Below are 16,919 nucleotides of genomic sequence, written 5' to 3' on the forward strand. Positions count from 1 at the left end.
GCTGCATTTTAGGGCAGCCTAAGTTATTCTCCAGCCTTAAGGGCCTGCGGGTTGGAAGGGAGTATTTCATATCATCAGATCTTTGGCTGGTTTCTGTATTGGGGTGTGGGGCAGGGGGGCAATAACGTAAGACGGACTTATCATGGGGATAAAACAAAACTATTTACACCCTTTCACAATTTTTTTGCTCCTAAAATGCCAGATCTCACAACTACAGGCTTTAGTATTATCCATAACCTGAACATTTATTGGAGTAACCTATTGATAATGGAAGGAAAAATAGATAATAGGATAGGTAGGCAATGGAAAGGAAGATACTCAGTAGGTTGATCATTTAGAGCAGGGGTGTCCAACCTTGGCAACTTTAAGCCTGGAGGACTTCAACTCCCAGAATTCCCCAGCCAGCTTTGCTGGCTGGGGAATTCTGGGAGTTGAAGTCCTCCAGGCTTAAAGTTGCCAAGGTTGGACACCCCTGATTTAGAGTTACCTGGCTGTTTGATAAGCAATTTAATCTGCACTGTCCAGTTAATGGAAAATCACCTTGTGACAGGAGAGCGCCAACAACTCATTGAGCCAAGAACTATGCGCCAGTTGGACAGACCTGGTAAAGTTGGCTTCTACATTCACCACACTTTTTATAAACTTGAGTGACAAGGCTACTTATATGTCTTCGACAATTCTTGAATATATTGCCCTTGCAAATTAGGACATCTAAAACGAAACCTCGTTTGTTCTGCTTGCTTTCCTGGCTGTGGTTTGTCGTCTTCTTCATCTAAAACGAAACCTCGTTTGTTCTGCTTGCTTTCCTGGCTGTGGTTTGTCGTCTTCTTCGGTTGAGTGACACTTGAAACCAACAATATTACTACCCTTTGTGGAAACAAGCACAAGCCAGCTGGATCCTAAATTATACTGGCCCCCTTAATCTTTAAAATACTTGGGCTTGCTGTTTTTCTAGATTTCTAGCCTATATAAAAGAATTGTGGCTTTTTAAATTCAAGCTTTATAATGTCCCCATTTTCTTTTGCTTCAATGTGTTACAAGAACTGCTTTTCAGCAAGCTGTTCCTTTCATCCCACTCTAATTAATCTTTAGAGGGACAAAAACACATTTAAAGACATTTCTATTGAACCCAGGAAATAGCAGTCCAATAAAATTCAGAGTCTTTGATCAAGGGCTATTCAAAATGCAATTTTTGAGGAAAAGGGAAAAAATTCAACTACTTCTCCCCATTGTTACATTTACAAGTAAGCTTGTTCTATTTAGGAAGGTACACATTTGGCAGAGAATAAAAATACTAGTGCTATCAAATTTTCTTCCCCTCATTTGTTACTACAGATATTTATCTCATCTAGAGTGTAGAAAAAAAAAAAAGAAAGCTTGTTTAGTTGAACTTTAGGCATAATGACACCCAGTTTGCAAGAACAGAGTTGTTTGCTCATGAATATTCTCAGCTTGTTACGACTTCCTTGCAGTTTATACTAGATGAGTCCATAAAATATCCTATAAGTGCTTTGGTTCAAAAGCCTTTTTGGGAGGGTTTGGATACATAGATACCACTTTTTTGCCCTTTGCTTACGACCTGCGTTAAAAGCCATATGACAGCTGAATTCTTGACATTAAAGGGGAAAAAAAAATCATGGCTGCTTATTCAGTCCTCAGGCACATCCTCAGACGGAGCTGTTACCCAAACACCCACCCACACCTGCAGTTCTATTTATCTGTGGACTACCAGATTGGAAAGGGCCAAACATTACATCAATTTGCTTTGTGGAATACCAATATTTGAGAGAGTAGTGTGAAACATTTCCCCATCATTTCCACTCCTGTTTTTTTTTTAAACATTGGCTTACGGTTTCCTCTAGCCTATATCTTTGGTTTTTAATTCTCCACTCAGGAAGTTCTGCAAAGGGAAGCGGAATCTCTAGTGAACCGTGGACTGCAAAGAGCTGCCTGCTTACTAGATTGATCCAGCTGCACAGGCCAGAATGTTTAACCTCCAGGTAAAACCTGCACAATTGCAGAAGCAGCCTGGAACCTGAAAATGTATTTCTAGCCCTTACACAAGTTGGGAGGTGCACTAATATCAGTTAAATAATTTTTTTTTTTACACAAATATGACTATCTGTATTTTTTTTTAAAAAAAAACAACAACAGCAATACACTAACACCAATACAAACAAAAGGCCAAAGCTTTGCATGCACCCAACAGGGCAAGGATCCGGCAGCTGAGGTAGGGCATTTCTTATACGAATACCTTACCTAGTAAGGTCAGGGGCATCAAAGTCGGGCCCGGAAGAGAACGTGAGTATCCCGTTTTTACAAGAACTTGCTACAACACGGTGCTTCTGTAAAGGCCTCCCTCTCCCCAAGTAGGCAACCCTGAGGTTTACTCGCTGACGACGACGCACCTCCCGTCAGGAGTTTGCACGGCTCGTGTTTTGGCTGTTGTATTTTTTTGTGCCTACCTGAGTCACAAATTCATCAAACCGTGTCAGGATGGTGAGCGCTCAAGTCTGCTACTGAATGTTCTCACTATGCTGGTAAGAAAAGGCTGGTAACCTCCTGATGTGCTTGCCTCCTCCGAGGCCATCCTCTCGCCCCGGGGGGGTGAGAGAGTTCCCAGGCCGTGGTTCTAAGGCAACTCTTGGAAGCCCTCCTCCCTGTACGAAGGGCGAGCCAGTGCCAGGAAGGCAGAGAGAGAGAGAGAGAGAGGATGTGCTTTTAAGACAGTGGGAATCACCGTCAAACGAGACTTGGGGCAGGGGGGGATAAGCAGCCTCCTCTTCTTCCTGCTTCCCCCTCCTCCTCCAGGGACTCTGACGAAGCTACGCGAGAACCTCGAGCTTGGGAAAGTGGGGGGGAAGAGGAGGGAAGAAAAAAAAAAAGCCCGACAAATTTCAAACAATTCCTTTTTACAGTATATACAAAGTCCAAGAGGCAGAGAGAGAGGGTGGCCTCGCGCAACATTACAGACGGGAACAGAAAAAGAGAAAGAGCTGGGCGCTTGCACAGAGGTACAGCACCCGTTCCTTAAGAGTCCGCTTGGGAGGGCGCAACTGGGGCCCCCCTTGCCCTTCTCCACCTGACAGGCCTCCCACAGGAAACGGGGGTAGGGGGAGACAGCTCCAGTCAGATGGGTCCCCTCGAGGGCACTGGCGAGGGGCAGGGAGCGAGACGGCCCGGCAATGCACGGAAAGGGGCATTAGCCTCTTTGTCACCAGCCCAGGGGCCGTTCAGCGGGAGGGAACCGCTTCTTGCCTGCTCGCCCCGCAACCAGGGTTTGCAGGAAGGCTGGCCGGGCGTGGTGGTGGGGGAGGAAGGCCCTGCCCAGAGGATTACACCACGGCAGCCGGGGGGGGGGCTTCTTCTTTGTGCCAAAGGGCCGGGGAAGACAGGAGCGACGGGCGCCCTTCAAGCCGAGAGGAGCTGCCCCCCCCACCGACAGAAGCAGGACCAGCCTGCCCAAAAGGCCATATTGTAGCAGTACTGAGAGGCTGTTGGTGCTGGGGAGCAAAGCAGCCGCTGCCTTGCCGCACGCCAGCAGGGAGGAGGGGCTAGAAAAAAAAGCAGCGGGCGGGACGGCCTTTTTTTCGGGAGAGCAGCAGGCCCCGAGGCAAAGTGCTACAGAGAAGTTTCAGGACAGAGAAGTCCGGTAACCGTTCCTTGACCGAGAAACGTACGGCTGAGTGGGGCTCGTGGCAGGCCTGGTGGCCCTCCCTGCTTCCTCCCCAGGCTGGCGTGAGGCACGAGAGCCTCGTCTTTCTGGCGCTCTTTGCGAGAGTCCACCTACCTGCTTGTGCCAGGTGACTAGTTCTCACCAATGAAAAGAATTGGGGGTGAAGAAGAAAACAAAAAAGAACCCCAAACCCACCATCTGGACGTTCTCTTCGGCCAACTCTGGAATAGCTTTCTCGGCCGCAGCCCAGGAACAAGGGGAAGGTGTGAGTTGGAACTCAGAACTCAGATGCTCTTCCTCCCCAGCGTACTTCCAAAGGTCCTGTGATGTCCACACTGCTCGGCCCACCGTCCCTGTCCTCTTTCCCAGAAGAATCCTGGAAAACGGCCAGTCACCCCCAAGTCAGTTGAATAAATATTTCGGCAAGTCCCAGCTCCATAACTCACTCAGACGGGGCTCAGCATCTGTGTCTCTCTGTGTGTGTGTGGTGTGTTCAACAGGGGAGGGGCAGAGTCTGCATCACACTGTGGCAGGACCACCAAGCAGAACAACCAACACCATTGAACTGATGTCTTAATGCAGTTTGCAGCGCTTCCTCACGTGAGCCAGTCACATGTCTTGGTACAGCCGGGGTTACCTTATCAGTCATGTCCTGTTGCAAAGAGAAGAAAGTAAATTCAATCTCAGCCACAAGATGGAGCCAGAATAACAGTAGCTCAGAAGGTGGACTTGGAGATCTGGCCTTCCCAGCTGGAGAGGCAGGTGGGCTCAGAACTAGGAAGCGGGCAGTTCTCTGTCTGGTCTTACAGCCCCTTACCCAATTTTTAATTTTTATCAAAACTGAACAATAGGAAAGCAGTCCCAAAAGCGCTTTCCCAAAGGGCAATTTGACTTTATTTTTTTTTCTCTCCTTGAAGACGTTTTGCTTCTCATCCAAGAACTTCCTTCAGGTTCTGGTCAGGTTCTTGGATGACAAGCAAAACATTTTCAAGGAAACAACAAGAAGAAAGTCCAGCTGCCTTTTGGAAAAACACCTCTGGAACAACTATGACCTGAGAATCTCCACAGACAATAGGAAAGCGGGGGCCAGAAGGGCTGGTACAGACAACTGGCATATCATAATGTGGGAGTGAAGATAATTCCGTAGCTGTCACCTGGGCCACAACTGGATTCTTTACTTAAGACTTCACTACAAGAAAAGGAGGTTGCTGAAGCCGGTTTATATATTGCCAATCCCCTCCAGTTTGTTTGGTTTATAATTGAAGTTCTTCCTAGAATCTGAACGGGGTGAAGCCAGCAATGAAACCATCCCCCCACTTTGTTCCCCTCCACAGCCACCAAGGCAGGTGTGTCGGAGTGTCCTTACCATTTTCACCTTCGGGGCGGGGGATAGAGGGAAGGAGCAGAACCTTGCTGACTGGCAACAATGGCTGTAGATGAAAGACCTGTAGAGGAACAGCGAAGACATTCCCAAAGACCGTTAAAATTGCAAATGGGGGATGGGGGGGGGGGGCTACATAAATTGAATCGATCAATAAAAACAAATACTGAATTTGGAATCCTGACACCCCCCCCCACACCCTCCCAAACCACCCCCCTCTACCCAAGCACTCACCTGTTGCATAGGGCAAGTTATACTGGGCTGGGAGCAACGAGTAGCCCAAGTGGTGATGGTGGTGATGCGTAGACATCAGGCGCTGTGAAGGGGAGGAGCGAGGCCGGTCAACGCTTCTCTCAGCGCCACTGGCTCCCCCTAGGCTGCTGCAGCCTGCGCTGCTTCCTCCTATCCCGCAGCCACTGCGCTCCTGAGAGGCCTTCTCGCTTATCTGCATGGTAAGCAGAAGAACAGACGGGTTTGAAGCCCGGAGTGTGAACCTGTAAGGAATGGCAGGCCATCCCGAGCAGAGTTTGTGACGTTGCCCTGCAACTGTTGCTAGGATTTCTCCAGTCCCTGCAAACGCCAACCACCAGGCAGGATAAGCGCTTCATCATCTGCTCCAATCACGGTAGGATCCATGAGGGAAGAGTCGTAAGTTCTCCTCCAACCATGGTAGCCTCCACAAGAGAAGAGCCACAGGTTCTCCTCCAACCACGGTAGCCTCCACAAGAGAAGAGCCACAGGTTCTCCTCCAACCACAGTAGCCTCCACAAGAGAAGAGCCACAGGTTCTCCTCCAACCACGGTAGCCTCCACAAGAGAAGAGCCACAGGTTCTCCTCCAACCATGGTAGGATCCATGAGAGAAGAGCCACAGGTTCTCCTCCAACCATGGTAGCCTCCACGAGAGAAGAGCCACAGGTTCTCCTCCAACCACGGTAGCCTCCACAAGAGAAGAGCCACAGGTTCTCCTCCAACCATGGTAGGATCCATGAGAGAAGAGCCACAGGTTCTCCTCCAACCATGGTAGCCTCCACGAGAGAAGAGCCACAGGTTCTCCTCCAATCACGGTAGCCTCCACAAGAGAAGAGCCACAGGTTCTCCTCCAACCACGGTAGCCTCCACGAGAGAAAAGCCACAGGTTCTCCTCCAACCATGGTAGGATCCATGAGAGAAGAGCCACAGGTTCTCCTCCAACCATGGTAGCCTCCACGAGAGAAGAGCCACAGGTTCTCCTCCAATCACAGTAGGCTCCACGAGAGAAGAGCCACAGGTTCTCCTCCAACCATGGTAGGATCCACGAGAGAAAAGCCACAGGTTCTCCTCCAACCATGGTAGGATCCATGAGAGAAGAGCCACAGGTTCTCCTCCAACCATGGTAGCCTCCACGAGAGAAGAGCCACAGGTTCTCCTCCAATCACGGTAGCCTCCACAAGAGAAGAGCCACAGGTTCTCCTCCAACCATGGTAGGATCCATGAGAGAAGAGCCACAGGTTCTCCTCCAACCATGGTAGCCTCCACGAGAGAAGAGCCACAGGTTCTCCTCCAATCACAGTAGGCTCCACGAGAGAAGAGCCACAGGTTCTCCTCCAACCATGGTAGGATCCACGAGAGAAAAGCCACAGGTTCTCCTCCAACCATGGTAGGATCCATGAGAGAAGAGCCACAGGTTCTCCTCCAACCATGGTAGCCTCCACGAGAGAAGAGCCACAGGTTCTCCTCCAATCACAGTAGGCTCCACGAGAGAAGAGCCACAGGTTCTCCTCCAACCATGGTAGCCTCCACGAGAGAAGAGCCACAGGTTCTCCTCCAATCACAGTAGGATCCACGAGAGAAGAGCCACAGGTTCTCCTCCAACCATGGTAGGATCCACAAGAGAAAAGCCACAGGTTCTCCTCCAACCATGGTAGGATCCATGAGAGAAGAGCCACAGGTTCTCCTCCAACCATGGTAGCCTCCACGAGAGAAGAGCCACAGGTTCTCCTCCAATCACGGTAGCCTCCACGAGAGAAAAGCCACAGGTTCTCCTCCAACCATGGTAGGATCCATGAGAGAAGAGCCACAGGTTCTCCTCCAACCATGGTAGCCTCCACGAGAGAAGAGCCACAGGTTCTCCTCCAATCACAGTAGGCTCCACGAGAGAAGAGCCACAGGTTCTCCTCCAACCATGGTAGGATCCACGAGAGAAAAGCCACAGGTTCTCCTCCAACCATGGTAGGATCCATGAGAGAAGAGCCACAGGTTCTCCTCCAACCATGGTAGGATCCACAAGAGAAGAGCCACAGGTTCTCCTCCAATCACAGTAGGCTCCACGAGAGAAGAGCCACAGGTTCTCCTCCAACCATGGTAGCCTCCACGAGAGAAGAGCCACAGGTTCTCCTCCAACCATGGTAGGATCCACGAGAGAAAAGCCACAGGTTCTCCTCCAACCATGGTAGGATCCACGAGAGAAGAGCCACAGGTTCTCCTCCAATCACGGTAGGCTCCACGAGAGAAGAGCCACAGGTTCTGAGCCAGGCTCAACCAAAAGGCCCGGTGTTGAGAACTAGTTAATGCCGCGCCACAACTAGCACTCACCGTTGGGGATTTGCTCTTGTAGTGGCTGGCGTGTTGCTGCAAGATGTCCAGGGCCTTGGATTCAGAGCTGGATTTACAGCCAATAATAGGACTAGCTCGGGATTTTTCGCTCTCTTCGCTTCCCGAGGATTTGCTGCCGTACGGGGAGAATGAGTAGCTGGAAGGAAGGTAAGAGCCTGCGGGAGAGATACCAGTCAGCATTTCTACCCTGGGTTTGTCAGGAGAGCCACCCACCCAAAGAAACCAATGGACGTCATACATCTGCAGGGAAAAGATGAGGAAAGGAAAGGGACCCACTCAAGGTTGGCAGGAGGAGAAGTTTTAGGAGATGTCATTCCACCCAATCTTCTTCTGGTTTTATATTCCTAGATCATCATTAGTTGCTAAGACAAAAATTACCCACTTTGAATGCTTAGGGCACGCGGGTTAATATAACTCATATACCCAAAAGCTCTTTTGGGGTCCTCCATAATTTTTTAAAACGTGGAGGGGATCTGAGGGGGGGAAATAGTTTAAGAAACGCCGCCACATTAGAAAGGTAAAGGTAAATTCTCTGCAACTGAAGGAACGGGGTCTGAATTCCCAGGAAGGGCATTCCAGAGGAGAAAGAGGCATCCCCGTTCAGATCGTTTGTGTGAGGGAAAGCGGGTGAAGATGGCTCCTCCCTCATAATTCCCAGAATATACGTTTTACGGCGATGGAAGCCTGCTTTAGCTTGACAAGGTTCCGTCTATGGGTGAGGAACCCTAAAGAAATCTACTTGGAATAATCATGATGGGTCTTTCTTGGTTTTTTGGAGCCTGACAACATCTTGATGTTGTGAGACATCTCACCATATCAGTCTATCTGAGCTCAATTCCCCCGTTTTATTCACCTGTACCTGTAATAATCACAGGGTTCCCTTTCAATCCCCCCTACCTGGATAGTTCTGCATCATGACGGCTGGCATGCCACGGTAACTGGGATGGCTGGGGTCGTATGACTGACTGTAGGAGTAGCCGTGCATGTAGGGGATGTAGGACTGGTGCTGGGTGAGCGGGGAGGACACGGGCACGTGGGTGCCAGATCTGGCTTCTTTCCCCATTAAGCGCGAGTCCTCGCTGGAAGGCATTTTGCAGTCAGAGTTGATGCTCTCTTTCCCATCATCCTTCACGATGGATTCTTTGCCGCGGCTCCTTTCCTCTTTTAACTTTCGCTCCCTCTCTTCCTTCCACCGCTCGTCTTCCATTTTGATGTCAGGGTATTTAGCGGGGTAAACGTATGTCCACATGCGGGGTTCGGCCTCCTGCAGCAACATAGGGTTGAGTCAGTCGGGTGACTAGCAATTCCACAGCCCAGAAGTCGCCATATTGGAAGCAGGGGAACCTCAGGTGGAGCATTTAAAAAATAAGAGTCCGTGGAAGCAATTCTATATTCATATGGATTCCTCCCACCTTATACCTTATACACCTTATTGGCTTTTCATCGACCAATCAAATGCCTCTCTGAAGTATTGCATAACATTCACCGAAATTCTCAAGTTCTAGTTGCATTAATAACCAGAAATAAATATATGTTATAAATTTTTCATTTCTATTAATTAATGTTACTTAATTTAGTACCACTGGCCTACATTATTAAAACTGAGCAGTAAGCCAAACCACAGGTCTCCAATCTTGGCAACTTTAAGACTTGTGGACTTCAACTCCCAGAATTCTCCAGCCAGTACTGGCTGGAGAATTCTGGGAGTTGAAGTCCACAAGTCTTAAAGTTGCCAAGTTTGGGGAACACTGAGCTAAACCCATCTCTTTCATAGTGAGATAGTTCGGCTTTTGAAGCACTGATCAAAGTAAGACAAAAGCTACACAATTCTTATGCTTTTTCTGCTGCATGCAGAATATTCTAAGCAATAGCTCCTTTTCATCTATTTGGCTGCCAAAAATATTAATGTGGGCAGTGGGAGTGATTAAATACCACCCAGGGATGAATTAAATGCCAACAAATCTGACCCAACCATCTATAGTTGCACTAGCCGTATTTATTTTGGCAGAGACTCCAAGATCCAGAAACCCAGGAAACCAAACAAGCATCCACATTCATGCTGTTCGCACTTCCTCTCCATCTAGTTTTCTGCACCCAGGGATTAGACACTCTGACAACAGCTCTCCCAGTTCAACCCCCACCCACCCACCCACCCCCCTCCTCATTTACCTGTCTGTACCAAAGTACCGGGTCCACCTCAGCCTGCCGACCACAGTCCAAACCTGCCTTGGAGTCCGCCGTCTCTTTGCCAAGGTGGCTTTCGTTTAATTTTCCCTTGAGGCCTTCTATAGTCTGGCCTTGGAGTTTTGTGGAGTCCTCTAATTTGGGGATAATGACTGACTTGGCTACATCACTCCCTTGATCCTTGGCCTTATTGAGTCCAGGTTTGACCAGGTCGGTCAAGCTGGGTGCTTTGGTCAGAGTGGGTGGGAGAGACGTCTTCTGCTTCCACTCCTCTTTCAGGATCACCTCCCTTTCCTTCAGTCCCAAGTCCACCTTTTTGTCCAGCGCACGCTGCTGCTGCTGCTGCTCCAGGCCCTGGCGCTGCTTCTGCTGGTCTTCGTACTGTTGCCGATAGGCTGGGTTAGTGCTGAGCAAGTGGGCGTGATAGCCTTGCTCGCTGTAGCCGTAGGGAGGCACGTAGGCGTATTGGTTGTAATAGAGGGACTGCATGTACATGTTGGGCCTCTGCTGAATGACAGACGGCTGCTGGCTCGAGGGACCCAGCTCGGCCTTCCTCTCCTCACAAGCCTCGTTCTTCACCTTCACCTCTGGGCTGGGAGGCTCTTCGTCTTTCTTCAGCTTCAGGGCCTGGCTGTCTACGGACGTTGGGTTGCTGGGATTAATGGGGCTGGGGCTCGACTGGGCATAACCTGGGGAATAGTAGGCCTCGAAGCCTTGGTAATAAGGAGATTCCTTGTTCTGGGGCTGAGAAGGGAAGAGGGCTTTCTTGGCCCCTTCCTTGGCCGTTGGATCAGGGTCCTTGGCCTTCGTGCTCTCCAGCTTCCCTTCCCCGTCCTCCCCGGCATCGGAGATGTCGGAGTAAGCTGGGCTATTTGTCTTCACAGAGCTGGCTTCGGCCCCGTTTTGGGTGACCACGTGAAGGGGAGTCATGGGCTGCGCGGGGGCCGCACTGTCTAACCGGCTGGCCCCCCCGATGGATGGGCTTGGGGCATTGTCAGTGAAACTGTAGATTTTATCGGCCTCGGCCTTGATGCTGGCGAGGCGGCTCTGGTGGGGGTCGGAGGAACCATTGAGGAGGCTCTCCCCCTTCACCCCGAGATCGCCGGGCTCCCCGCGGAAGGGGCTCTTGCCTTCCTCAGCCCGACACCCTTTCCCAGGGGTCAAGGGGCTCTCCACTTCCTTGGGTTCTTTTTTTTTCTTGTCCTTCTTCTTCTTGTCCTTGACGGGGGTCAGCGTTGGGCTGACCGTGAAAGGCTCACCCATTACAGTGGGCTTAGGCTGAATGGGCTTCAGCTGGGGGCTGTTAGGCATGGCCTGGACCACAGTCGTGGTGAGACCCGTGGAGGAGCCGGGGCTAGCAGCGGTGAACGTGGCTGCCTGGAAAGTGTAGATCTGAGGCGGAATGGCCGGGGCGATGGGTCGGGCGGACTTGATGCTCTTTGAGCTGATCTTCTCGGGCTTGATGCTAACCAGCTTTTTCGTCTTCTCTTTGTCACTGGTCCTCTTTTCGATCGAGTCAAAGCCATCGTTGCTCGTCTCGTCGGGGATCAGAGGACCGTCCTCAGATCCATCATTAGAAAGAGCACCAGAATCGGGATCTCCTTCGGCACCTAATTTCTTCTTGCAAGCGGCTTTGAGGTTGAACTTGTTGGATGGCGAGGGACTGTGCGGTTCCATCAGCCGCACTTTGGGAGTCGTTGAGCGGGCGGGTGAAAGGGAGCCCTTCTGGCTCCCGGAAGCACCGTTGCAGCTGCTCAAGTCAGCCGGGAGAGAGGACTCCTCTCCATACTCGCTATCCCCATCGGCCTCAGGCTTGCTGTCCTCATCCGTGTGCGCGTGGGCCTGGTGATACTTGAGTCCGTTAATGTGCTTGTATTTTTTGCTGCAGTTGGGATGGGGGCAGTCAATGAGTATGGGAGAGGGGCAGTTCCTATCCAAAATGGCAGGCTCCACTTTGATGGCCGTGGTGGCGGCAGCTGCGGCGGCAGCTGCCGCCACAACTAAAGGTGTCGTTGTGGAGCCCATGGAGTTTGTGCGGACACGTTTGCTTCCTTTAGAATCCTCGGAGCTGGAATTCACTTCCATGTCCGAGAGAGGCTTGCTCTTTCGCTTGGTCACCGACGAAGGGCTGGCCTTGACCTCCTCCGAAGTGCCACCAGGGGGGAGGCGATGCTCCGAGGAGTTCTGGCTGCCTCGGCGTCCTTTGCTGTTGGTCCCTGCCCGAGTCTTGCTACTGTTGCTGGAGCTTTTGGTATCCGTGGCTGTTGTGCTTTCGGCCACCGGAGGGTTGCTATTGGGACGCACACGCTTGCCTCTCCCACGGCCATTCCGCATCTCCAGGTCGCTGGTGGGAGAGTCACAGAATCTAGGGGGTAGCAGAGCAGAAGTTTAAGAATAAACACTGAGTGTAGCCCTCGAGCCATCTTCTCTCTCTGCAAGTGACTATCTATTACATGAGCCATGGTGGCGCAGTGGTTAAGAGTGCAATACTGCAGGCTACTTCTGCTGACTGCCGGCTGCCTGAAATTTGGCAGTTCGAATCTCACCAGGCTTCCAGGTTGACTCAGCCTTCCATCCTTCCAAGGTCAGTAAAACGAGGACCCAGATGGTTGGGGGACATATGCTGACTCTGTAAAGTGCTTAGAGAGGGCTGTAAAGCGGTATATAAGTCTAAGTGCTTATTGCTATTGCTAATCTCCCAAAGCTAGAATGTTAGCACCAAGGCCGTGGCAACTTCCTGGTTGCTTGTACTAGGCAAGCTCAAACCTGAGTTTTCCAGCTTTTAATACCTCATCTCGAGCATTCAAAGAGAGGTTTCCAAATAAGCACAGTCCCCATCTGACAGTTGTTGAACAATCCATTATCTAACCTTTCCCAATTCCCTCTTAGTAATTCAATTAAAAAAAACCACACAGCAGTTCAACGGGCTCAGCTAAGATACAACACGGGTTGGTTTCCTAGGTAGAAGTTGCCTCACCGGCTTCCTACACAAAAATGAAAAGGCCGATTACCCAAGGCAAGTTTTTTTCAGCTGCTTGAGGTCTTATGTCACTTTGTTTTGTGTTTTTTTTAAAAGTGGTGGGCTAGGACATACACTGCAAGGGGAAGAAAGTGCACAGTTTCTCAATATTCCCTAAAATTAGAGTATTTTCTCTAGCAGACACCCTCCTTGCCCCTCCACCTACAGCTCACGAATGAGCACATACTATCAAGCACGCAGCAAGAGAGTCTCCTCGTCTTGGGTTTTACCTGGGTGGTGCCCAATCATGTTGTGTGCAATCCAGTAGTGTTCCCACATATGTCTTATTCCTCCAGGTAACGTTCACCACCAGCATGCCTGTGAGGGGGAAGAAAAGGAATGTGAGTACCCAGGTCTTTGGGGGCAGAAACATTTCCCCATTCTTTTCCCATCGTTCTCAACCACAGTACAAAAATATCGCTGCCAAACAAGTCAGAACAAGTGTGGGTGGTGACTAAAATTCTACTCAATTCTTACTCAAATCTATTCTGTGCAGCTAAGTCAGCAGGAGAACCTAGACAACAGTATTTGCTTTGGGCTTCGTTACTACTTATTTCTCTCATATAGTAAGATCCTCCCCCGTTCTAAAAGCTATTTATTGCAAGAACTACAGACCAGGCTCATAATGTTGTTGAGCTTGGCTAAACATAAAGATACTTCTGCAATAATGTCAAGAAAATGGCAAGGATACCATCACCCAGAATCAATTTTGACTCAGAAAGCACTTTTATCCATTGACCTTGATGTGGGTAACGTAAATAAGAGATATTTCTGATCATGTCCACAGCCAAGCTGGTTCAGCAATTTCTTCCACCGAGTTCAATCAAGGGCCTTTAGAACACAATTTGCAATAAAGCAACTGGTAGTGAGGAACGCCCTCACCAACCCTTAAGATGTTAGATAGTCACCATATCTATTAATTGTAGTGAGTTTTGCAGATAGCTTTTCCTGGTACAGACTTCAATGATCCCTTCGATTACCTTGGGATACCTGCAGTATATTCTCTGCAGTGACACCTGCTCTCTGGATTCCTCTCCAGAGTTAGAGAGTATTGGAGAATTGGAGACCCTAACTGATCCCTTATCCTATATATAAATCCAGCTTTTCAATCCTGGTGTATTTATACAATTATTTCCAAGATCTTACAGTAAAAGGCCTAATAGTCTAGTTCCTTCACTAGCTTATAATTTTCTTGGATCAAAGTTAGGCTGTGAAAGCAGTATATGCATGGCTCTGCTTCTCTTCATTCAGTCCCTGGCAAGTTCTCTTCACAGTGAGTCAAACCAGTTCTTCAATGTAATATGATGATTAGTCCTGTTTACAGTAGACTACTTACATTTCTCTTGTGGTTTGCCATTCTGGGATAACTGCCTTTGGGTGTGTGTGTGCTCTGCTGAAGTGGATCAGCAAAAACTCCCTTGATTACTCACACACTACCAAATCATTTTTGATCTGGTTAAAAACCACCAGTCCCTAGCCAGCATGGGCTTTTGATACCCCACCATTCTGAGAAGCAATGATAGTCTCCTTTTCCTATTATTGGACTAGCTATTGTTCATAAGAGGGCCTGAAAAGGTTTGAAGTCCTCTGTTCGAGTTATGGTCTCTACTGTTAAGAGTAATAAGGGCTAATGGGGGAGATAATACAACCGCCTTCCATAAATAGAGTCCTATGTTCTTTTGGTGCAAGTTACAAACAGCAGCTATATAGGGCACCTCATCTACTCTCTATATTGCCAGCCTTTTCTAAATTACTGTTCAAAAATCAAAAGTCTCATAATGAAAGACAAAACATTCCCAGCCACAAGTTTCCTGTTACCAAAACAAACAAACAAACAAACAAAAACAAAAAAGCCTCCACTGATTCCTAGTTTACATTTACATACATGGTACTATATATTAAGATCCATATATTGAAAACTAATTTTCATTCCTTCCAATGACTACCTGCCCTCATGATTGTATCACAAAATCTCAGGTGTGCTTATGCAGCTTGTAAGATGCATCTCCTGCAAAAATTTGGGAAAGCAAAGTGTGGAAATCTCTAATTCTTGGGCAGAGTAGGGAGGACAATTTAGAATGGCTAAAGAAAGCGGAAACAATCTAGAACAGCACTACTTCAGTTATAACGTCTATTTTTTTTTTAGAAATTAACTATGTTACTAAAAAACTAGTATCGGTATCTCTCTCAAGCCAAATCCTAATCTAAGCTACAGAATTCTCTTTCTTTGGAAGAAAGAAAGAAATCTCCCAAGATATAGAAAACTGATATTAGCCAGAACAGTACAGAAAGGAAACAATATGAAACCAGAGCAGCTTCTAGGAAATAAGGTAAAACTAAAGCAAACTGGACCATATTTAAAATACAAAACAATACTTTCCTTTAAATTAATATTAACGAGCAAAAGTTGTTTTGTATGCCTTCAAATGTTTAGAAAATGTTTCTCTTCTCTTACCAAAAAGCATCACGCTTTATTAACTCAAACTCGTTCATACATTAATAGGAAATTACTGTGTCTGTTCAGCAGTTAATGATTTCCAGACCTCATTAGCCCAATAAGAGTGGCCAATTACCAGAAATGACAAGAAGGTTATCTCAACATGGCTGTAACTTAAGATCATCATGTTGCCTTTGCTTCAGCTTGTATAGATATTTCACCCTGAAAAACCTTACAAGTTGCAAAATTTCTTTCTGGTAAGATAATGGAAAATTGTTCTTTCGTCATGAAGCAAAAAAACACATGTGGGTATACACAATGGTTTTTGTACTTTATGTAGAAAGCAAGCTGACAATATGTAGCGTTGCAGGCTTTCAAGTGTGCTGTGTAATACATATTTGGGTGACTTTGGGCCAGTCACTTGCTCTCAAGCCCAACCTACCTCACGAGAGTGTTGTGAGGAACACAAGAAGGAGTATTGTGTGTGTGTTCACCGCCATGAGTTATTGGTGAAAATAATAAAGGCAAGATATAGATAAGATAAGTACAATTCTCTCCAATAAAACTCTTAGGCAGGGTTACACTCAAGTTGTAATACGGCGGAGAATCGGGGATATAAATCTGGATAATAGGCAGATGGACTTGGAGACTTAAGTTCTATAATTCCAGGATGGATGTGGGGGAAGAAACTAATGGGGCAAATCTTATCTTTGCTCTGGAAGTGGCTTGGAGGGAGGGAAGGAGAGGGATGAGCTGATTTCTCCTCCTCTCCGTTCACCTCGCCTTCCTTGGAGAGAGCTCCTCTTGCTGACTCCGTAAGCGGCCAAGATGACCTTCCACTCATCCTAACGCCTTCTATTTCTCTCTACTTGGAGAGGGGCCTCGCTTCCTGCAGGTGTCAGCATCAAGCTGGAGGCGCCAGCGTTTCAAGGCAAGGCTGCTTTGTACAGTTTCACGCTCGGGCTTCACACACCGGCTTTCCCGCAGAGCCTTACAAGTTAATTGTGTGGCAATGCGCCAGCAGCTGCTTCCATCTCAGCGCTGGCAGGTCAGATTAGGAAGGACGTCCTGGCAGCTTGCCCGCTGCCATGATCACAGGAGAAAGATGAAGAGCTCTGTAAAGCAGAGACCTCGGCAGTGGTTGAAACACCCCCCCAATATTCTCTCTCTCTCTCTCTCTCTCTCTCTCTCTCTCTCTCTCTCTCTCTCTCTCTCTCTCTCTCTCTCTCTCTCTCTCTCTCTCTCTCCTTTGCCTGCTGCTCTGGCAACCAAACAAAGCACAAGACTAATTGTAACTCCCGCCTGACACACCGTGTCCTAGATTTAACCTACCTCGATCAATCATGCACACACAGAGTGTGGTGGGGGGGGGGGGAAACCCCTCCCAGCCAATAAATGCGGAATTATTTTATGAAATGGAAGGTGATTTGCAAAGCAGCCTTTTTAACCTGTCTGCCTTGGAAGAACCACCAACCTCTGCTGGAAAAGAAAGCCGAGGGTGCGAAGGGAAAAAACCATTTCCCGCAAGCTCTCGCATTATTTAAAAGCCACCAGCTGCTTTCAAAGAGCATTTTGTAAAGCAATGCAAGACTAAAAACTTGATTTTAATAGGGCCAAAAAGATAGAACT

The 16,919-nt window shown here is 48.4% G+C and overlaps 1 protein-coding gene across 3 annotated transcripts in view; it reads right to left on the reverse strand.

Moving 5' to 3' along the window:
• Positions 1-2,445: 2,445 nt before the first annotated feature.
• ZNF609 (zinc finger protein 609) overlaps positions 2,446-16,919 on the reverse strand; it is a 74,156-nt gene continuing 59,682 nt past the window's right edge. For all 3 annotated transcript variants that reach the window (XM_087972723.1, XM_087972724.1, XM_087972725.1), the window contains 7 exons: positions 13,084-13,171; positions 9,820-12,199; positions 8,548-8,914; positions 7,630-7,805; positions 5,292-5,502; positions 5,043-5,121; positions 2,446-4,328 (listed from right to left, as the gene is read on the reverse strand). In XM_087972723.1, coding sequence (XP_087828849.1) covers positions 5,048-5,121; positions 5,292-5,502; positions 7,630-7,805; positions 8,548-8,914; positions 9,820-12,199; positions 13,084-13,171 — 3,296 coding nt within the window. In that variant the 3' untranslated portion in view covers positions 2,446-4,328; positions 5,043-5,047. The remainder of the gene's footprint in view (positions 4,329-5,042; positions 5,122-5,291; positions 5,503-7,629; positions 7,806-8,547; positions 8,915-9,819; positions 12,200-13,083; positions 13,172-16,919) is intronic.

This window comes from Notechis scutatus, chromosome 11 (assembly GCF_049901735.1).
Source record: "Notechis scutatus isolate UNSWTSFEM ecotype Mainland chromosome 11, rNotScu1.2, whole genome shotgun sequence".
NCBI classification, from domain to species: domain Eukaryota; kingdom Metazoa; phylum Chordata; class Lepidosauria; order Squamata; family Elapidae; genus Notechis; species Notechis scutatus.